Genomic DNA, 23,922 nt, shown 5'->3' on the forward strand with positions numbered 1-23,922 from the left:
TACCTTAACACAGCAGCATTTTTATTGCTTTGGAAGGTTTCCCTATAGCAGACATTCTATTGCACAGCTGTTTGATTTTGGCATTTTAGAAAGTTTTCAGAAGATATTTATTCCAGAGTAAAAAGACATTCTATAGTTGAAAGCAAAGGAGCTCAGGCTTCAGGGGGACAGTTGGTTTATCTATGTAGCATTGCATTTGGTTATTCTTATGGCAAATTTCCAGAGATCATTTTGAAATGTAGATAGTAGGAAAACTTCACCCCTTTAGGAGCCTGAGTAAGAAAACAGCAGAGAGCTAAAAGTTGAAGCAACCCTTTTGGCTTAAGCAAGGGAGGGGGTGCGGGGAGGTGGCATTCCAAATGCTGGCTGAAACATGTTTGCCAATTGTGTAAGCTTAGTAAACCCAGGAGACAGGCACCCACTGTGGAGAACTGCAAGCCTGGTCAAAGGCTTCTTGCAACTTCTTAAGAGTTTCATCAACACTATTATTCACCAAAGAGAGGTCAAAGTAATGAGCATACTGACTACGGATGGCCTCAGAGTCCTTCTGCAGCTGCTGCAGGGCTTCAGTCTGCAAAGAAGAAAGCCATAGATGAAGCAGCAGTCTCAAATCACAGCAGCAAAGGGAAGATTTAAACAAGTTTACATTAACTGGTTCCCCATCTATTTTTTTGCATGGTGGTGATCCATCCTGTGGCCTGGTATCTGCTAGGTAACCAATTAAGAATATGTTTGCCAAAGGGGTTGAGAACCACTTAACTATTCTAACGAATGCCAAACTAACCCTAATTACCTAGCACAGCCTTCACTAGCATCATTCACTTAGTTTTAGCCCTTTGTTTATAGAAAAGCCATTTTAGCAACTACTACAGCTGTAATCCAAGGATAAGGGAGAAAGTTTATTGACAAGTCTCGGGCCTCTGGCTCCAATGGTCAGTTAACTACATAAAGGCAAAAGCATAGAGAAATATGTCATAGTGGTGGTGGGGATATTTGTAACTGTCATTACAGTGAAGTACCATAATACAGAATTCTTAGATGAAGTCACTAACTCAGTGGAAACAGCTAAGGATATGGCCAGATATTAATAAGTGTGTGTGGCAGTCTTATTTACTGCCTTTGAACTCCAGACTGGCCTTGAGCTCCTGATCCTCTTCCTTTCACCTCCCAATTGTAGTGATTGACTCTCAATAGTAAAAAACAATCTTTTATAGTAAAACAAAGTGAAAATGCCATTCTTCTAAAATGTTAACCAATTCTTTTAAAAATGTTATGAATGATGTTAAAGAGGAAACAGCCACTTTTACAAGCAGGCTCCTTTTCCACTGTAGCCACACTGCACCCTGTGGTGGATCTAGTACCACCTCCATCCTTCACAGCTCTCTCTGTTTGCTTCACAACAGTATATATCATATAAGAAATAGGATTTATTTAACTGTCCATCTCAGCCATTAGAACTGTTCATTCAGGACTATGACTAAACATGTATTATTTAATAACTAATCTCTTGAATAACTCTGGAATGAATAAAATATGCATGCCCTTTGTCTTCTTGGCCTTGGAAAAAACAGTTGACAATGACCTAAAAGGTGTGGACCTCCACCCATGTGACCCCTTTCCCACCTGAGTGCCCTGGTCAGTAGGTGCGATGAACACAATGAAAGGTGAAAGCTCAGCTGTCCGAATAGTCTTCAGGGTCTAGGAAAAGGGAAGAAAAGGAGAAACAAACAACCCAGTTGTCTGTCAGAATGTATTCCTTCTAATAAATGTTAAATCCCAATACCAATTTGTTTCATGCTGACCCCACTAAAACTTTAGGAAGCAAGCCTGAGCTCCCAGAAGATTTCCAGGATCTCTACTTTTTATCACCCACTTCCCTCATTACATGGCTGAAACCATTGTTCCTGCCCTTTTATGCCTACCCACCTGGGGCTCAATGTCAAGGATGGCAATCTTGTCCTGCTTATGAATCTGGTGCACTGTTTCAAATTTGGTGCCAAACATGTTGCCCTGATAGCTGCCAAACTCCAAGAACTCATTGGCAGAGATGTTCTTTGTCATCTCCTCTGTTGAGATGAAGTGATACTCCTTCCCATCTTCCTCACTCTTCTTTGGTGGCCGTGTTGTATCTGTGTATAAGAACTCAAATCCTTGATGAGCTCTTGGTCTTTGCTATCTTTTAGTGTATTGACTCAAAGTGTCTATATGGAAACTACCCATCTTTGGGGCAGATAATATAATAGAGATGTTTTTCTCATGAACTGAATGATTGGTGCTGGAAGTTATACAGATACAATATCCCCACCTACCCATCTCTCCAGCACTGTTTTGTTTTTATGACATGGAAAGAACACAATGGTTTTGTTTCAACATTTTGTTAAAAAGTTAAAATGTTGGGGCTGGCAATTTTTCAGCATTTGCCACAGAAGGCTCATAAACTGAGAACCTGGAACCATGTGGTGGAAGGAAACTGAGTCCTATAAATTGTATTCTGACTTCTATACACATGCTATAAAATGAGTGCACACACACATGCTGTGGCATGAGTACATACACTGCATAATAATACTGTATAATAATACTGAGTAATAAATAATTCTTTTAAAAAGTTAAAATGTTAAGAGTAACATTCTAGTGCAGAGATAAGTTATATATTCCCAGCCTCTTTTTATCCTATGATGAACCATCTTTACCTTCCACGCCAGACACTTGTCTCTAAAATGACTTCTTCCCCTCAACTTGCACATTGAAAACCCTGGCAAGGGGTGTGTGTGTGCCAGTGCCATGATGTGCATATGAAAGTCAGAGGTCAACCAGTGGGAGTCAGTTCTACCATGTGGTTCTGAGGGTTAAATTCATATTGTTAGGGTTAGCAGCCATCTCCTCAGCCCTATAAGTATGTATTACATTTCCAAATACTTAGTGTTTTGTGTGTGATTTTTCCTTCCTCCCCCCTCTCCCCCTTTCCCTTTCCTTCCCCCTCCTCCTCCCTCTCTTTCCCTCCCCCTCCCTTCCTTCCTTCTAACCCTTCCTTCCTTCTAACCCTTCCTTCCTCCCTCCCTCCCTCCCTCCCTCCCTTCCTTCCTTTCTTTCTTCCTTCCTTCCTTCCTTCCTTCGCTCTTCAATGTGGATTCCAAAGACTGAAATCAGGACCCCATACTTTCCAAGAACTTTACTGACAGAGTTATCTCCCCAAACCCCCAAATTTTCAGTTTTCATGATTAAACATATGAAATAAAATAACAAGAACAAAACCATGTGACATTTCAGAAAAACACTGATTCTAAATTTTGTAACAGGACATTTCTGCCTGACCCTTAGGCATAATGTTCCCCTTCAAGGCTCCTGAGAAATACTTACATGGGGCAGGGTATACAAACTTCTCTGGATTCTGACTGAGCAGAGCATTCTTAATATGGCTACGACCCACCCCACTGGCTCCTGTGTGAGAATAAAGAAAGGCTTCCATCACTTTCATTCAGAAACACTGGTGGGGATAAGACAAGGAATGGGAGGTGGATTTCTATATCCCAGTGCTCAAACAGTTTGGTGTTGTAACAAGGCTGCAACTGAGTCATTACAATTGTCAAGATTTGGGGTCACCAAATAGCTTCAATTCCTTAGTATCCATTTGAGTGGGAAGTCATTCTAAGGCCTAAGAGTTAAGATATGGAACATAATTGCTATTTCTACAGAGGAATTAGCTACTGGGGAGTTTTCTTTTTATTTCCTAAGCCATCCAAACAGATAGACAAAGAGCAAACTTAATATAAAAGAATTATGTGCTAAAAACAGTAGAAAAACGTGTAATATGAAGTGGATCCAGATAGATTACTTGTAGGATCCAGAAGTTCTTTATAACTGCTATGTGAAGTATCTAAGAGACCACACTACATATCTTCCTCACTGCCTTTCCTGAAGAAGGGTGGACATATAACACGGGATTGGAAATAAAGACAGAATTGTGCTCTTGAATTAGCAAATTGGTGAGGAGCAGTGAAAAGATACCGATCAACACCAGGGTCTTCCTCTTGAATGCAGGGAGCCGAACAACTTCCTCATAGGAAACAACATCCAACTGATCAAAAACTAGAGACAAAGAAAATCAAATCATTAATTTTCAGAGGTGGGGTGATAAAGCACTGGCTGGGGTTAAGGTGTTGACACACTTGATCCAGCAAGAAGGGAAGGTTGGGTGTGGTGGTACATGCCTATAATCCTAGGTCTGAGGCCCTGTCTACAAAAAGTAAGTAAAATGCAGGGAGAGAGACCATGGACATGAAATCAGAGGGGGGTTGCTGGGAGGGATGTTTAGATATTTCTATGTGATGAAGAATGATATATAAGAAACTAAAGCAGAAAGTATTTCCCATGAAAATTCTGAGGAAAGGACTGACATGACCCCATTTTAATTCTGAATGAACTATCTAGAACGTTTAATAAGAAAAAAACTGCAGGGGCTAGAGTTTAAGCAGTGAGACTGGACACACCAAACTCCAGCTCAATTCCATGACTATGCTGTGAAAAACAATTTCAAGCAGAATCCAAACTTACTGAGGAATAATGTTTTGCTCATTAAATATGCTAGCAAAATAGCTGTAGCAGCTAGAGGAGGTGCTGATAACAAACTGAAGAACAGGATGTGAGAGCAGGCTCATTCTGTATTACATATGCATGTGATCCTTTTAGGTCTATGATTTGATTTTCTCAGCATCCCCCATCTGAACTTTTTACATGGCTCTGTAGGCTAGTCCATAGGATTCTGATTTTATATGCTTTTTTATATATATATATATAACTCTATGTTCTTTTCTGTATCCCTTTGACCTGACCTTTTCAGTCTTTCAGTCTCAGCACTGTAACAGTTCTCTATCCCCAACACAGATTCCATCTCTCTAAAACATTTAACTTGGGTGTCTCACAGCCACTTAGAGGTCAATCAATATCATCACCCTCTAACATCCCTTATTTTAGAGAACAGAACCAATATTGACCCAACCATTCAAGATGGAAAAGGGGCTCTTAGACAAACAGTCCTCTACTCCTTCACAGATGCCTTTGCCATGGTAGCTTTAGGTTCTTTGATTTGTTCATGCATATGTCACTGTCTCTGAATGCTCCGAACAAGATGGAAACATTAAATAAATTATAGATTGGTATTCATTTATTACCAACAACCCACTTGAAATTCAGCCCTCCATATTCATGAGCCCTGTATCCTCAGATTCAATCAACCACAAATTGAAATATTTTGCATCTATATTAAACATATACAGACTTTCTCTTTCATTATGCCCTAAACAATATACTGCAATTATTTATACAGCATTTTCATTGTATTAGAAAAAAAATCAAGATTTTCTTTTTCAGTCATGGTCTCACTATGCAGTTCTGCCTTGCTTAAAATTTTCAAAGGAGGATATAAATAAGTCCTATATAAATTCTACACCCTTTTTTGAGGGTGTTGAGCATCTGTCGATTTTGATAACCACTGGGTGGGTACTGGAACCATTCCTCTGTAGATATTGAAGTTGGTGATCAGCAGAATAAAGATAAGTATGGAAAAAAGTCTGGAAGACTTGATCAGTTCATTACTTGAGAGGTGAGGTGATGAGTAGGTGTGGACAGACCACGACCACTAGCTTTCGTGAACATGCATTGGCATTATCTCTCTGACAGCAGTAAGTTTATGAATAAAATGAGTAAAGGAAAGTCAACAGAAATGGCACATTTTCTATACATCTCACTATGTACTGCATCCTCACCTCTTTCCTTCTGGTTAAAGAGGTAGAGAAACACTAATGCTACTTGAACTCTTAAGGGGGACACAGAAAACTTACTGGAACTGTGCTTAGCCAGGTACTTGTCTTTATACTTCTTCTTCTTCCCAAAGGGACTGCAACTTGGAGCTTCACTTGGAGCAGATTGAGCCACACTTGCCACTCTCCTGTGAAGAACAGACGACTAAAACTCAGTAGGTCCTCAGTGTAAAGGCCTGTGAAATACTAGGCTACCTCCTTTCTTTTCTGTAGTTAAGTTTTGAGACTGACCAACTTCCTTTGACTCTAAAATTCTTCAGGCAGAGATGCCCTCACACACTTCCCTTCCTTTCTTCATAATTTTACATGGTCACCCAGGCACAAGGCAGTGCAAATGTTTTCAGGAGGAAAAAGTGATTTCCTCCCCTTAGTGCAGCCTGACCATTCTTCCACTTTTGAGGTAAAACCTGGAAAATTGGGCTAACACTCAGTTCATCATAAGAAATATATTATCTACAACAACTTAATCTATAAATAAAGCACACAAAATCATATATATGACTGAAACAATAGTTTCAATAACAACACCACCTGTTACTGTGTAATCTATACTGATGTTTCTATGAATCATCTTTTGTTTTTAGCCAGGGTCTTAATATGTAGCCCAGGTGGCTTTGAACTTGCCTTAGTCTTCTGAGCACTCTGAATTACAGGCCTGAGCTACAATATCTAACTCTCATTTAAAAAAAATGTATGTTGTAGTCTACTAAATTGATTTCATGCCTCATTAGTAAGCCTCAGTTTCACTTTGTGCTCTCCTGAGTCTTCTCCTGAGTCTTTCTTAGCTATCTGCATTTCCTGATCTTACTATGTTCTTCACCAGGTGTTAGCTCTAAAAATGGCCCAGAAGTTACAGACAGCATGCTCCAGGTTTTGACCAACATCTTCCAGGTTCTTCTGTTGTTCTAATGATAAACATTTATTTATACAAAAAACATCCCGTGGTTAGGTGCTTTTTACAATAATTGGAAATGAGATCAAACAGAACTCTAACTTAAAACTAAAGGTCTGTATATGTTTGCAGGGCTCACCATTTGACACTCGATAGACAGCTAAGTGGGTTGTACTTACATATTTAGGAATTTGTATATTAAGAATATACACACACACATACATATATATACATACATATACATGTATGTGTGTGTATGTATATATATTCAACTGCTAATGAAAAATCAGGCCATGAATTCTGAAGAGAGCAAAGAAATATATATGAAAAGTTTAGAAGGAAGAAAGGGGAGAAATGATGTAATTATAATCTCAAAAAAATAATAGAAAGAAATAGGTCTGGTACAGGAACTTACACTCTTTGAGGTTGTGATGTCATTTTCTACAAGGAGGTCAACAATGAATATGGATTTTTTTTTACCACTCTATGGTCATGTGTGGCAGCCTTTCACTAAGTCAGCAATCTGACTGGAGGACAAGAATCTGTATAAAGGACACATACTTAAAATGTGACTGTTTTCAGAAGTTTTCTTAGAAACAGTACTGAGTGATTGAAGGGATATAGGAAACAAGAAATAGGGCTCTGTAACTGGTAAGAGTGTTTAAGGAAACAGGCCAATAAAAGGCTCCTTTCCCAGAAACAAATGTCCTTTCAATGAACCGTATCAACTCCTATGGACCCTTCCTCATCTATTATGTAAAGAAAACTAGAACATATGTTTAGGAGATATGGAAAATATACGCAAGACAGCAGATTTCTGAAGCTAAGCAATTAGCTACTGCAGGGGCTTTCCACCAATACAAACATGCTCACCATTCCTGTAGCTCAGGAGAAGGGATTAATCCTGCAGACTCTTTGGAGGAGCCCTCCACCCGCCCCTGCCACCAATTGCTGTCATCTTTGTTGATTATCTGGATAATGTCTCCAGTAACAAACTTCAGTCCTGCCTCCTTGCAAGGAATAAGGTTGTCCTTTTGGGGATCATAGTCAAACTGTGCTCTCATGAACATCTGTAAAAAAAGGCAAATAAGACCTCAGGAAAAACACTAACACTAGAGCATGTACGTAAAAAGTCCCACTATAAGGAAATGAGCAAGAATGAGGCAAAAATGGTAGGCAGGCACCCACACATGTGCAGCTGAATTGTTCAAGTGTTCTTAAGTACATACTGTTGTGTTTGCAAAAGAATCAAAACTGATCTTTTTAACAAGAAGACATGTCTCATGAAATGCCTTTCTGGGTCACCATGTTGTCAGCTATTGAATCTGAATTGTCCATCTCAGAGGAGAGAGCTGTTACCATCCATCTGAAGATACTCTCAAAAATATGGTAAAGTTGATATATCTTTCTCTAGTGGACAGTCTAGCAATATGAATGTGTCCATCATCTTCAAATGTTGACATTCTTTGCCCTACCTTCTATCAAACTATGTATTTATCTTATATAAATCATGCTTATGTGGATAAGTATGTTTATCTCAGCATTATTTATAAGAGCAAAGTATTGAAAACAATTTTATTTCCTAAGACATTTTAATTTATCTATGATAAATGGTTAAGTAGCTGCTAAGTATATTACCATGTAACATGAAATCCCAATTTGTAGAAGAATATCTAATGCCCTTGGCAATCATGCTAACATTATGTGAAATAAGAACATTAATAAACAGCCGGGCAATGGTGGCCCACGCCTTTAATCCCAGCACTCGGGAGGCAGAGGTAGGCAGATTTCTGAGTTCGAGGCCAGCCTGGTCTACAAAGTGAGTGCCAGGACAGCCAGGGCTACACAGAGAAACCCTGTCTCGAAAAAACCAAAAAACCAAAAACAAAAACAAAAAAAGAACATTAATAAACAAAATAATTAATAAGCAAAATACCTAGAACTGTCAAAATTAAAAAGAAATGTTTATCATAGGGAAAAATGACTAGAAGAAATTATACCAGAATTTAATACTGATCTGGAAGTATAAGCTGAAATAAACATTCTCCTCTCAAGTTGATTTAAGTTAGAAGGTTTTATCACTGCAACAGAGAGAAAACTCAAACACTGGTTACCTGTAGTAATAACCTTAAGGAGCACAAATATAGCTCAAACAAATAAGGGAAGAAATAACAAGGAGCAGAAAGAATTTTAGCCCACTCACTCCTTTAATTCCAGCAGGCGGTCTCTATGAGTTCAAGGCCAACTTGGTCTACATAGTGAATTACAGAACTACATAGTAAAACCCCATCTCCATAAAAACAAACACAAAACAAAACCAATTTACTAGTGAAGATCCTAAACTTACGTAAAATGTTATAGTGGGATATTGTGATAATTAAGCATGGCTGTACACCCATGTAACCAGCAGACAGGGGCACACAGGTGAATTTCAGAAATTTGCTGACCATTCAGCCTAGCTGAAATGGTGAGCTTCAGGTTCAGTGAGAGACTCTATGACAAGGGAACAAGACAGCCAAGTGGCAGAGCAGGATACCCAGTGTCCTTCCTCCTCTGTCCTTGAGAGTACACAACACCCTATACACATGTGCATATGTATACACACACTCAAAACATCTTATCATGAACAATTTCACACCAAAACATTTGATAAGACCCGATGGTTTATTTGTTCTTCTTTGGTCAAATTTCAAAACTGTTGAAGAAATAGGTTATTCTCATACAAATACAAATAACAAAAATCTAGAGCCTCCCAACTTATAACCATAATACCCAAATCTAATGAGATTCTTTTGGTCTCTCTGAGGATCAGGGATATAAAAAAATCCAAAATGAAATAGTAAATCAAACACAGCAATTCGGCCGGGCAGTGGTGGCGCACGCCTTTAATCCCAGCACTTGGGAGGCAGAGGCAGGCGGATTTTCTGAGTTCGAGGCCAGCCTGGTCTACAAAGTGAGTTCCAGGACAGCCAGGGCTACACAGAGAAACCCTGTCTCGAAAAACAAAAACAAACAAACAAACAAACCAAACACGGCAATTCATCATAAGGATAAGAAGCCACAATCAAGCAGAATCTAGTTCAGCAACACAAAAGTTGTGACATTAACATAAACATAAAAAGTAGAGAAAAGCCGGGCAGTGGTGGTGCATGCCTTTGATCCCAGCACTTGGGAGGCAGAGGCAGGTGGATTTCTGAGTTCAAAGCCAGCCTGGTCTACAGAGTGAGTTCCAGGACAGCCCAGGCTATACAGAGAAACCCTGTCTCAAAAAACCAAAAAAGGGGGGGAAAAAGTAGAGAAAAGAAATCACATGGTTTTGTCACTAGGTACAAAGAAAAAATTTAACATCCAAACATTATTAAAATTTTAATGAACTTGTAACAGAAGGGAGCTCTTTGAGACTAATAAATACCTTCAAAAACCTTACAGCTTGGGGCTAGAGGAATGGTTCAGGTGACAACTACTGCTCTTTCAGAGGACCTGTATGTGACTCCCAGCACCTATATCAGGTGGCTCATAATGAACTCCAGGGGAATCTTGATACCTCTGACCTCTGTGAGCACCTGAACTCATACGCACATATACACACAGAGACACATAATTAAAATAATACAAACAAATAAAAAAACCCCGCAGCCAACATACTTTACAATGAAATACTAAAACTTTGTCTTCAATATTGAGAAATAGAGAAGGATCCTGCTGTTATTACTTCTTTGGGGATATTGTGAAAATGTCTTTTTTTCCACAAAATGATACAGAGATTTAACGCAAGGGTAAATAAATAGACCAACTACACAGAATATGCCTGCATATATGACATGATAAAAGTGATGGTGCATATAGTATGAACAGGATGTTTATCCTTCTTTTTTTTTTTTTTTTTTTTTTTTTGGTTTTTTCGAGAACAGGGTTTCTCTGTATAGCCCTGGCTGTCCTGGAACTCACTTTGTAGATCAAGCTGGCCTCGAACTCATAAATCCGCCTGCCTCTGCCTCCCAAGTGCTGGGATTAAAGGCATGAGCCACCATGCCCGTCTTCTTATATTTTTTAAAGATTTATTTATTTATTTATTTATTTATTTATTAGTATATGTAAATACACTGTAGCTGTCTTCAGACACTCCAGAAGGGGGTGTCAGATCTCATTACAGATGGTTATAAGCCATCATGTGGTTGCTGGGAATTGAACTCATGACCTTCGGAAGAGCAGTCAGTGATCTTAACCACTGAGCCATCTCATCAGCCCCAGGATGTTTATTCTTGACCTCTTGCTTTACAATATCCTACATAAAAATGAATTCAATTCTACATGCATTCAGAAGAAAATATAAAAGAATGTCCTTTCCACCCTGTAGTAAGTAAAAATAAATAGCCCTCCTCTGGTGTGTCTGAAGACAGTCACAGCATACTCACATACATGAAATAAATAAATAAATCTTTTTAAAAAAAGAAAAGAAAATAGGCTGGGCAGTGGTGGCTCATGCCTTTAATCCCAGCACTTGGGAGGCAGAGGCTGGGGGATTTCTGAGTTCAAGGCCAGCCTGGTCTACACAGTGAGTTCCAGGACAGCCAGGGATACACAGAGAAACCCTGCCTTGAAAAACCAAAAAACATACATCCAAGAAGTTCATGGCACTTCCTACAAGCAAAAAACCAAGCAAAACAAAAACAAAAAACTGGCCATAATCACAGCACATTTATACGATGAGTCAGAGAAACTGAATCACCTATTGCAATAAGTAACATGGATTACTCATTTAAATATAGTACTGAATGCAATGAAAAAGGAATAAAGGGCAGAGGAGACTGCTCAGTTGAGTTGGTAAAATTCCTACTATATAGTTCAATTTATATAAACTTCAAAATGGGGCAAAACTCTTTTCTCTTTTCAGGGTGGTGGTGAGCCTGGAAGAAATGAGATAAGAAGTAACAGATGCTGGACATATTCTGCCTTTTGAATTGGGTGCTGTTCAGTTCATGAATTTAACCAGTTTTATACGTGTGATCTATTCATTTTGTTATATGTATGAACACAAACAGCAAAAACTCAATTTAAAAGGTGAAGACTATACTCTTTCACACTATAGGTAATAATAGAAATTTCAGGTTTGATATTAGTATTTATTTTCATTTCTTTTTTTACTCACATGTGTTCAGTTGCCTGTGGAGGCCAGAAGAAGGCAACAGATCCCCTAGATCTAGTGTTATAGACCACTGTGAAGTACCTGATGTGGGTACTGTCAATCAAATTCATGTCCTCTGAAAGAGCAGCAAATTCTCTTAATCTGAAGCATCTCTCCAGCCCAAGGTTTGGTATTTTAACCTTTTTTGCACATTCATTTGCCAAGGTCCTGTCCCATCTATTCCTCTGCTACTGATAACTTATTCCTAACACTTCCAACATTGTCTTCTTCCTCAAAGAAAAAGGAATAAAGGGCTGAAGAGACTGTTCAATTGAGTTAGTAAAATACTTGCCTTATATGTACTTTGCAATTGAGTTGACTCTCAGAATTCACATTAAAAAGCTGAGTCAAGTGGCTCAGAGCTGGGAAGGAGACAGAAGGATCCCTGAGGCTCATTACCTCACCAACCGAACCTAATGGGTAAGATCCAGGCTAGGGTGGGTGAGGTGGAACTTTATCTCCAAAAAAAAAAAAAAAAAGATGGGGACTGAGTAAGAGGTAGCTCAGTTGATAAAGTATCTACCACACAACCATGAGAACCTGAGTTCAGACCCCAGTTATATTAAAAACCTGGGCACAATGTGTTGCCTGTAATTCCAGTACTGGAAAAGAGGGTCGGGGAGAAGAAATAGGTGAATCCCTGAAGCTCATTGGCCAACTGTTCTAGCCCAATCAATGAATTTCAGGTTCCTTGAGAGACACCTCTCAAAAAAAATAAATAAATAAAGGTAAAGTGAGGTTAATATGAACCTGTGGCCTCCACACTCTTATACATACATGTGCAAATGTGCACACACATTTACACAAGAACACCCCAACAAACACATAAAGATGGATGACACCCAAGGTTGTCCTCTGCCCTCTACACAAAATGCACTAGAACATACATGAACACACAAGCACACACAGACACAAGGAAAATAGAGAGAAAATAAAGGAGATTACAGAGTGGACAATAGGATAATAGGATCCCAAGCCAAGCAACTAAACACCTGTGAGAGATTCAGAATTTAAAGTTATAGAATAATGTAATTTTTAATAAAATCTCAAAGAACACAAAACAGCACAAAAGAGAAAATGGCACTATATACCTGTAGTGCAGGAAGACGACTCTGCTGATTAGGAATGACTTTTAATGAGATCATTCCTTTGGTTTCCTTCTATTAAAAAAGAAAAGAAAAATGAAACTGTAACAAAAACTTATGGGTGGGGGGCGAGGAATAGGGTTTTATAAAGTCAGGGTTATCACTACAGAACCATCTTTATAGTTTAAGATTTGATCAGATATTACCTCTTGAACCATAAGATTGTCATGTACTTCCCACACCAGCATAACTGAAGACACAAAAATAATAACGCAATAGAACATTGGAAATATTTATAGTCACATGTTTCTTTTGGTTTTTGGTTTTTCTATATAGCTGAGGCTGGCCTTAACCTATGATCCTTCTGCCTCAGGCTTCCAAGTCCCATCACAACTGGAAGTAGATACAAGTTTAACTTGTTATTGGCCTCCTAAGAGCTTTTATTATAGACATGAGCTATATTGCATTCAGCTTAACGATTTATTTTGTAATTTAGTTACCATAATTACAGCTGATCATCCTCTCTTTTTTCTTACAATTTAAATAATAAAAATATGTATAATATCACATTCAAATGTTTTCAAATTATATATATATCATATGACTAACATATGCATTACTTCACAACTTATTTTTGTTGTGACCATACTCAAGATACATTCACTCAGCATTTTTCAAGCATATAATGCGGGGCGTGGTGGCACACGCCTTTAATCCCAGCACTTGGGAGGCAGAGGCAGGTGGATTTCTGAGTTCGAGGACAGCCTGGTCTACAGAGTGAGTTCCAGGATAGCCAGGGCTACACAGAGAAACCCTGTCTCGAAAAACCAAAAATAAATAAATAAATTAATTAATTAAATGGTTTGTTGCTCTTAAGCCTTTACTTTCCTTACTCTCTCCCTCTTACTGTCTCTGTCTTACTCTCTTAAGCTTTTACCTCTCTCTCTTTAAGCTTTCTTACTTTCTAGCCTTTCTTCTCTCTCTCCTTTTCCCCTTCTCACCTCTCGGCCATGGCCTGTCTCTTTCTGTTACTTTCTCTCTTTCCTTTCTACAATAAAGCTATAAAACCAGAAAAAAACGAATATAATCCATAGTTATTATTCATAGTTCCATGATCCCTACCCATTCCCAGCCCCTGATCAGCACCATTCCACTCTCTACTTCTACAGGTTTGCCTTTCTTGATTCTACGTATATAAGAGTTTATGTGATGACTATCTTTCTGGGTCTGGCTTATTTATATAATGTCCTCCTGGTGCACCTATGTTGTATCAAATAATGGGATTTCCTTTTTGTATAAGACAGGACAGCATTTCATAGTGTGTATATACCACATATTTTTAGTTCATTGGACCGCTGACTCCATAGCTTGGCTATGATGGATTGTGCAGTAGTAATTGAGCAGATTTTTAAAAGGTTGGTCAGTAGTTTTTTGTTTCTTTTGCCCAGTTTCCTATTTGGTTTTGTTTTAAAAATGAAATTTAGATTTCCCCAGAATTAGTAGCTCTTTTCTGATGTACTATCTTTTTAGCTTATGCTCATTTGCAAGTAGTTCAATGTCAGAGGCCCACTTTAAGGACCAAATTTCTGACATCACTCCCGGTACTATGATATTACTGGGAAGCCCAGTAATAATTAGGTAGCACATTCAAAAAGGAGTTTGAAAAGTTTCATGAAGGACATATTCACACAGGTATACATATCCTCAGGAAGAATTCTTTCCCTTGTTGGATCTTTCGAGGATGTCCACACCTGTGTGAAATTGGTACCTACAGGAGCAGATTTGTCAGGTAAGAGTAAGCACATAAATACCTTTACTAACTGCTTGCTGAATCTACTGAAGCCCAAGTGATCTAGAAACTAAAATCAACCTACTGACATGTAAGACAAAGTTAAGAAAGATGGCAAAGTATCAGGAGGGACAAACAGGAAGGCAGCATAAACACCAAGCAGAATCCACATAGTGGATTCTGAGACTACAGACTGAGAGAAACTAATCCACCTGCTCAAAGCCATACAGCAAGAATAAAGTAAAGCAGGGATTCAGAAATACCAATATATACCACAATCTCCAGATACCCAGGGAAATAGTCTTGTTTTTTTATGAGATTGATGCTCCCAAGTTACTGGCCCTGCTTTGCAGTTTTAGTAAATGAAAGCAGAGAAATAACATTTCTTAGACAGAATATCAGAGGATCAGAAGTGATAAACACCCTCTCAATAAGATAACCATGCTTTTGCAGAGAAATGAGATACAGTGGCACCAGTGCCCATATACCTTTCATGAACATAGAAGATAGTATTTGTCTGGTGCAGAGAATACCCACCATTGCCTTCTGCAACTGATCTACTGAGTGATTAGTCACATTTGTGCCATTGATTTCTAGGATCTCATCCCCAACATGAAGGGAGCCTGTCATTAAACAAACAAACAAAAAACTCAATGCATAAAATAATAAAAAGTCAAACAAGAGCTGTTAGTATAGCTCAAGAATACCACATAACCAAAAATAGAATTTAAAGCATTTTATAAAATAGATAAAATTCAAATATTAGAAGTATTCAACCAGGAGAGATAAAAACAAATTTGGTTCTGAATCTATCTAGCACAGTTCAATACTGCCTCATCCTTTTTTATTTCAGTCATCCAAGAGCTGTCTGTGTAAAAGCATCTCATCCTTGAATTCCTGGAATTAGAATAGCTGCCAACCCCAGGAGACTTGGACACACATATACACATTAAAAAGAATAACAAACTCAGGGAAAAAGATCTCAGTACTCCCCATTATTCAATGAGATCAATGTTTCTTTGTTAAACACATGCTCTTAGATGGTTAGTCAATGTTAAAATTCTATGTTAAGGATGGTTACAAAATTCATGTCATGTTACCTTGGATGAATAAAAACATAGTTAAACATAAAAGGGTAGGACATAATGAGGAGTAGCCATAGCCCCAACATTGGGAATAGTTTCTAGTTTCTAATACCATTTAGATTATTACCAGCTGCTGAAAATGTTAAATTTTAATTTATTATTCTGTTCTCTCATTGCTCCCTAAATTATATTTTAGTAAATGAATTATCTGAAAATTGTTAGCACTCTGACATTAGAGAAATACAATAATTAATTATACCTACTTAAATTTGGTTTTCTCATTCAAGCTGTTAGCTTCAGGAGGGTAGAGATATGGCTTTCTTTACTGTTACATATCAGTCTTATGTAATGAGTACATGTAATAATGATTCACTTATTAACTAAAAAGGCAAGTTTATATGAGAAGGTGCAGAGGAGCCGGGCAGTGGTGGTGTATGACTTTAATCCTGGCACTTAGGAGGCAGAGAGAGGCATATCTCTTTGAGTTTGAGGCCAGCCTAGTCTCAACAAAGAAATCCTATCTCAGGGGATCAGGGTGGGGGTGGGGGAGTTCAGAATTCATACTAAAATCTTACCATGCAATTTTCTAGAGTCAGGTGGTTTTGGTTGGTTGGTTTAGTTTTTGAGACAGGGTTTCTCTGTGTAGCCCTGGCTGTCCTGTAACTAGCTTTGTAGGCTAAGCTGGCCTCGAACTCAGAGATCTGCCTGCCTCTGGTTCCTGAGGGTTAGGATTAGGGCATGCACCTCCATGCCTGGTTTAAAGAGTTAATTTTTAAGCCAAGGAATCTCTTGTCACTCTCATGAAAATGCTATCAGTTTGTAGGACTATAAGCTCCTTGTCCCAAACCACTGAACAGAGAGTAAATAATTATCCCAGGGTAAAATTAGACTTAGGACCCCTCCTCCCTGCCAGAGTACCTTGTCTATGAATCATGCCACCATGGAGAATTCTGGCCACAGTACATGACTGCTTTTCATTCAGCTTCAAAGTGATTCCCTGGAATAAAGGCAATGAAAAAGTAAACTTTGTTTTAAGCCCTTTCTGAGGACATCTTTAAAGGAAATTTTGCAGGAAAAACCATTTCTATCTATATCATGGGCAGTTCTCAAGTAGAAAAAGCAGGAAGCTTGCTCTGAAAGGAGCTTGAAATGGGGACAAAGAAACACAGCAGTGAAGTTGTTAGTTTGTACAATTCCATGAGTGGCCTTTGGCATATACTCTTATGGCCTAATGACTTTATCAGTAGAGTCTAAGTGATAAAGGACAATAGGACAAGAGATTACCATGGGCTCTTCTGTGATCTTCTCAAATTGTATGAGACGAACTCTCCGAGCCTCCTGACCTTTGGCATGGGCAGAGCTACCTGGAGCAGTGGACCCATTGGTGTACATGTCCTCAGTGGCAACATTTGACTGGTTCAATGAAGTCTGTCAAGTTAAAACAGATTAATGGATAAAATAAGCAGTAAAACTCCATAGTTAATCAACAATCTGTAATTAGAATCCAAAAAGCTTCTAGAATATAAAAAATAGAATATAAAAAAACCAGTTATTTTATAAGGTTGGCATCTACTCTCATTAGAATCCATGTGAAGCTGTTTGTAAACATTCCTTATTCAATTTAATACACACATTTTACAAGGACATTGCAGATAAAGGAATGATTTTCATTTAAAAATATTCTGAAGGATTAAGAGATATCTCATTAACATCATTGGCTATTCTTTGAGAGAACTTGGGTTCAATTTTTAGCACTCACATGGCAGCTCACAACTGTCTGTAACTTAAAAGTTTGGAGGTTGGAGAGATGGCACAGCCACTGACTGCTCTTCTGAAGGTCCTGAGTTCAAATCCCAACAACCACATGGTGACTCACAACCATCTGTAATGAGATCTAACGCCCTCTTCTGGTGTGTCTGAAGACAGCTACAGTGTACTTACATACATAATAATAAATAAATCTTGAGTCCAGAGAGAGCAGAGGTCCTGAGTTCAATTCTCAGCAAGTACATGATGGCTCACAACCATCTGTACAGATACAGTGTACTCATATACATAAAATAAATAATAAAATAAAATAAAAACTTAAAGTTTGGTTTATTTGAGGATAATATGAAGACATCTTGCCTTTATTATTCACAAATGTTTGTGCATAAAATAATAAATCAAAACCTACACAGCAAGCCAGAGGAGGAAAAACTAGTGTGAGCTTGGTATTTGGGTATAAACTGAAAATGGAGAGCAGCTATATACTATCCACACACAGGGACACTGGAAAGATATAGAAGGTCTTCTCAATAGGAAGAGCTGTGAAAAATATATCTTGCCAATTCATTTTTCTGGAGGAAAGAAGAGTCTTGAGTAGGAATGCCCCTCCACCATGGGCACAGAAGGGTGGGAAGATGAAAGACAAGGAGATCTGGCCTAGAAACTTAAGGAGAGAAGTACGTCTTATAACATAGGTGTGCTTTCCACAAAAATCTCCTTTACTGCTTCCTTTCTAACTGAAAAAACAATGAGGACTGGCATAGTGTCACTTACTGTGTAACTTCCAGATGAGGAAGTGTTGAGAAATTGTCTTGTTTAGCAGCTAAAATGTCCCAAAACTCATATGACCATCACATGATATTTATGTTGTAACAAAAATGTTGAAAAGGGGTTGTAATTTGAAAATTAACTTAGAATACCTAGCAACACAGAACTTCACACAATTCCCAGGTACTCTACCACAAACAATTCAATGACACTACAGTCACTGCATGGGAAGACACCATGTAGCCATGAAAAGGAAGCTCTGAAGTAATTTTGAAACCATCTGTTCATGTGGAAAATAAAACAATTTGAAGACAATTATGCTAGTTTCACCATAAATAGTGAAAAAAATGAATATATTCGCATTTACTTTGAACACACAAATAATGACTGGAAGGAATAGTGGTTGTTTCTAGGAAGGGGGAAATTGGTTGGCTACAAGACAGAGTGAAAAGGAAATTGCCTTCACAGGCTAATTTTACTCACCATATCTTCCAAATTGTGCACTATGTGTTTAAATACCTTAAGAAAGTAATTTAGCAAAAAAAAAAAAAAAAAATTAAACAGAACTTTAAAACTTGGCACACTTTTGGGGGGAAGGGGGTGAGACAGGGTTTCTCTGTGTAGTCCTGGCTATCCTGAAACTCACTCTGTAGACCAGGCTGTCCTTGAACTCAGAAACCTACCTGCCTCTGCCTCCCAAGTGCTGTGCTGGGATTAAAGTGCTGTGCCCAGTGGGACACACTTCTTAAGAGAAAAACCCACTGTCTAGGATAGATTCCTGGCTCTTTTACTAATGGCTGATAACTTTGGATTCTTGACCTTCTTGCATTTGTGTTTTTTCAATTGTAAAAATGAGGATGGTAACTTAAGGACTTTACTGGGTTGTGAGCTTAACATAACTTAGAAGCAATGGGTAAATGTGAGCTATGGTTACAATGTTGCTGTACAGCTCTCTGTTGGGAGTGCTGACATACCAACAATACCAAAAGAAGCCACTCAAGAAAATGTTCAGCATTCAAATCCTCATATATCCCTTCATTTTTATGTCACAACAATTACTTTCTATTCAGAAAAATGAAAAATGGAGCTGCTTGAGTTTCAGATGGAAGAAGCCTGTGTATGTGTCCAGAGTGTACTATGCAGATAAAGCAAATCAGCCAAAGACCTTTAACCATGTGGCCTTTGGATTGAGAGATGCATTTAGTGCTTGGCAAATAAAGCTCTAGTTAATATATGATTTTAAGACAATACCTGCCAGAAAAATTCTGATTCTTGAGCCCTCCTGTCTCTCCAGTTCTTATCATTTATAGTTAAATAGTTCTAATCTCTATACTTCCTTGGGGAATTGTTGGTTTTCTCATGGCTTTTCTAACTTTTTTGTTGTAGTTTTTCCCACTTACATAGTGAAACAGATGTGCATGTGAAGAGTGGGTACTTGTGATTCAGTCAGGGGCTACACAAGGCTGGCAGGTGATAGTAAGGAACTCCCAGCTCTTCTGTATTTAGAGTCATTCATTTCCTTGGACTAGGCATTCTAAGTTCACCATGTGGAAGCAGTTGGCAATGAGCCTAACAGTAGGCTGAACAAATGTTTGTTCATTCCTGTGCTCAGTAGTTCACTGTCATTTTGTTCTGAAGCCAACTGGTTTAAATGAGAAAGTCAACTATAGTTGCCCCTGCTCTATTCACCCCCACTACCCCTGCCCCCACCCCTACCAATCTTTTCAATCTATTTTTTTTATTTCAACTTCCTTTGAGAAACTGTCTCTGCCCTTTGAACTGTGCTGCAGATGTTTCCTCTGAAGGAGGTGTACGGGGTGAAGCACTGTGGAGTGCCCAGCATTGCTGAAGCCTGCACTTTGTAGAATCTAGGATTTAAAGGGCAAACAGGACTACAGGCAAAACAGAACAGCCTGTGCAGAGACACCAAGGTTCAATGCCATGTACAATAGCAGAACACAAGTCTTGGTTGAGTCAGTAGGGAGCATGGTCAGTGAGTCTGCTCCTGATTATCATTCTACCAGAGAAAAAACTCCTTCTTAGGTTTGGCTGTGTCATTTGAAGAGGATATTTCCATTCAAGGTCTGTGTTTTCAGAGAATTTAAACTAAAAAAATAAAGTACTACTTTCAAATTATTTAGTCTTTGCCTCAGTTTTCTCAGTACCTAGTATAGTCTGTTAGTCTTCTTCATTTTCTGTCCTTCACTTCTAGGATATCTATGATTTTATTTTTCAAAACCAGAAAGACCTAGATACCTTAAAGATAGGAATTTGGTTTTATTGTGGCCACAGTGGTCTAAGTAGATTAGAATTTTTATCACATTAAGTTTTGTTCTTTGCACTTTATTTGTTCACCTTAAATAAGACACTGAACTAGAACATCAGGAATAGATGTTTCCTTCAGCAGTCATGACACTTCGGAGGGAGGTCTGATAATTTCTTGCTGTAAAAAATAAATCCATCTAGTTGTGACACTAAAAATGTCCTGAAGTCTGGCATGTTAGCCCATATAGTGCCTATAAACTCAGGAGGCTGAGGCAGGAGAATTGCAAGGAATTCAGGGCCAGTTGGGGCAACTGAGTAAGCTACAAGGTAACCTGAGCTAGTGTGAGACAGCGTCTCAAAGCAAGAAACAAACAGATAAACAAAAAAAGCAAAATGTCCTCCTACTTGCCAGCAGGAGAGATAAAATTTGCTGACATTTAATTGGTGCACAGTTTCTTCCCCTAAGCAGTGAGTTGCTCCGTCAGTGTTACTAAAAGAGGACTTTGGGTGTGGAGCATAGAAAGGCAAGATTAAAGAACCATACTTCCAAAACTGGCTTGGGGAGGGGAAATGACACCAGAGATAGGGAAAAGGAAACAGAGCTCCAGAATTGAGGAACCAGAATACAACTGTCATAATATGGATTTTTTTTCTCGTATCAATTCTTCACTTTTTCTTTTTTTCCCTTTATCAAAAAAAAGTGATCAAAACACATAATAGCTACCATTCCTGTAAAGGTTTTTGGATTTATTTCCTCAGTTTCATCTAGTATCATCTTTAAACACTTTGTGTAAGTAATGTATGTTGTTTAATAGCTGTACCTTCCTATCACAAAGCCATCTTCGCTGTATCACAAGCAGCATCATAAATCTCCCAGGAGAAGGGACTAGGGAGCAGAGGGAGCAGGGTCCGTAGGTGAATGGGGAGGGGAAGACATGTTACATAGAATATAATCACAACCACCTCTGGAGGCCTGACACATTAGATTAATAACTATTTACTGTCTAACACTGGAATATGAATGCTACCTTAGTTTACAGCGTAGCACAAGGAGACCTGCTGAAATGAAATGCAGAGGGAAATGTGTGAGCTTTTTAGAGCACGAAGTTGGTTTTCACAACCATGTCTGTGAAACAACACAAACGCTCAATAACAACCAGGCAGATCTACTATTGGATGTGTTCCTTAAAGTCTTATTTTCCTTCTTCAAGTCTGTTAGTAGACTTCCATCCATGAGCAAGTTTTCTTTGACCTTAAGTATACATTTAGTCCTGGCCTGCCTCTCGGGATTTTCACCTAGGAGGGCTGCTCCAGGCAACTATCCACCACACCCAGATCTCAGCAGGAATCGGGCCCAGTGCTAAGGCCTCCACCCTGGGGGCAAGACACCCAAGATCTGGCCATCCGGGGACAGAGCGCTTGGGAACAAGGCCACGGATAGGAAAAATCCAGCAGCAGATGGAAAGGCCTGGATCCTAGACCCAACCCGAACCCAGAGGACCCCAGGGGTCCCGCTAACCTCAGGTCGGTTACGCTTCTGTAGTAAGTGCTCCAGGTAGAGGTCCGAAAGTGCGGTGCGCATGCTGTTCCCTCCCTCGCCTTCGCTCGACTTGAGCGTCATCTCTCAGGAGCAGAGACAACCAGACGCAGTAGCCGCAGAGCTTTGAGCCCAGGAATCACAAATCGGGGAACTGCGGCCTGTTCAGAGACGAGCTAGACTAAGGCGGCGGAGGAGGCAGGGATCGAGAGCTGCGCTGAGAGCCAGGAGGGCCAAGCAGAGCAGTACCCACGCTCCGCCTACTCTCCACCCTGGCCCGCCCCTAAGCCCACCCACGCCTTGGCCTTTCTTGTGCTTAGCGATTGGAGAAGGCGCAGTTCAGCATTGCTTGAAAGCTCCGCTCTAACCACGCCTCTGCGGGCCCTGTTGAGATGCGCAGCCAGCATCCCTGAAAAGATAAAATTCCGAGACAGGAGCTTCCATTCTCTCTCTCACTCGCACGACCTGTGAACTACCGAAGCGGACCCCAAAATGTCCAACTACTGCAACTGCAGCTCTTTTACCAACCACGAGTTGCAACTAGCTGAGTGAACTTTACATCCAGATTGCTCCTGCCAACAGGAATCAACCAGCTACCCTGAAGAATGTAGGGGCTCTTAAATCAGTGGTCCCAAGGCCAATGCACCTTTCCAGGTTCAGACTTGTAAAAGTGTGCTGCTGGTACCATCATTTACATTGGTGAATGCTATTCAGCAAGGAAAGATGGGACTGCCCTCAAGAGCAAACCGGTTTTATTTACCTTAGGCCAGATCTTCTGTTGTTAATGCCACACAATTTCTAGGAATCAACAGAAGCAAATGGAACAAATAATCTTCAAGAATTGGAGTAAACGCCCTAAACTTCCAAATGGTCTGGAGACTAATGAAAGACTTTCTGAACAAAATGAATGTTTACTGTGTTTAAAGGCTCCTTGGGAATCCTGTCCTAAAATTCAGAGCTTATATGATTGATAACTTACACTCTCCCCCGTCCCTAGAAGAATTACTTTTAGGTGGAGAAAGAGGAGAAGAAAAGAGAAGAGAAGAGAAGAGAAGAGAAGAGAAGAGAAGAGAAGAGAAGAGAAGAGAAGAGAAGAGAAAAGGGGAGGAGAGAAGGGCAAAGGAGGAGAGCTTGGTACAGAGGAAGAGAATACACTGAACAATGGTTACAGAATAGTCAACTATGTAACACCTCTGTGCACATATACAAAGGTACTCAATAATAAAAACAGCTAGGTGAGTAAATAAGGCCTTTCACTAACTGACAGTGGAACTGGAAAAGATGAAATTGGAACCTTGCTTTATGTGATACACAATGAAGATGAACCTCAGTTGGCGGACTGCTTAGCTAGCATGCAAAATCCCTGGATTCAACTCTCAGTAATGCACACACTATTCATGATAGTGCATGCCTATAATCCTAGCATTTGAGGGGTGGAGTTAATAGGATCAGAAGTTCAAAGTCATTCTCAGTCACTCAGTAAGTTTGAGGGCAACCTAGAATACATAAGACCTTGTCTCAAAACAATACTAATAAATAAATAAGAAAAAGAACTTTTAAAAAATCAGAATATTTGGGGCTGGTGAGATGGCTCAGTGGGTAAGAGCACCCGACTGCTCTTCCGAAGGTCCAGAGTTCAAATCCCAGCAACCACATGGTGGCTCACAACCATCCGCAACGAGATCTGGCGCCCTCTTCTGGAGTGTCTGAAGACCGCTACAGTGTACTTA

The 23,922-nt window shown here is 39.3% G+C and overlaps 1 protein-coding gene across 1 annotated transcript; it reads right to left on the bottom strand.

Moving 5' to 3' along the window:
* Mpp1 (membrane palmitoylated protein 1) lies at positions 1–22,461 on the bottom strand. The gene is made up of 12 exons (XM_021152892.2): positions 22,175–22,461; positions 17,140–17,283; positions 16,774–16,852; positions 15,308–15,393; positions 12,988–13,056; positions 7,585–7,781; positions 5,841–5,947; positions 4,009–4,089; positions 3,361–3,441; positions 1,927–2,129; positions 1,624–1,698; positions 1–571 (listed from the first exon to the last, which is right to left on the bottom strand). The coding sequence occupies exons 1-12, from the start codon at positions 22,274–22,276 to the stop codon at positions 395–397; spliced, it is 1,401 nt and encodes a 466-aa protein (XP_021008551.1). The 5' UTR covers positions 22,277–22,461; the 3' UTR covers positions 1–394.
* Positions 22,462–23,922: the final 1,461 nt, after the last annotated feature.

Source organism: Mus caroli, chromosome X, assembly GCF_900094665.2.
Source record: "Mus caroli chromosome X, CAROLI_EIJ_v1.1, whole genome shotgun sequence".
In the NCBI taxonomy this organism is placed as follows: domain Eukaryota; kingdom Metazoa; phylum Chordata; class Mammalia; order Rodentia; family Muridae; genus Mus; species Mus caroli.

What these genes read in the sequence shown, in the direction of transcription:
- Mpp1 (XM_021152892.2), bottom strand. Translation starts at nt 22,276, where the DNA reads ATGACGCTCAAGTCGAGCGAAGGCGAGGGAGGGAACAGCATGCGCACC. An exon ending in AGAAGCGTAACCGACCTGAG is followed by an intron (nt 17,284 to 22,174) that starts GTTAGCGGGACC and finishes TTAACTTGACAG; the next exon opens with ACTTCATTGAACCAGTCAAA. An exon ending in GTTTGTATACCCTGCCCCAT is followed by an intron (nt 2,130 to 3,360) that starts GTAAGTATTTCT and finishes TCTTATACACAG; the next exon opens with ATACAACACGGCCACCAAAG.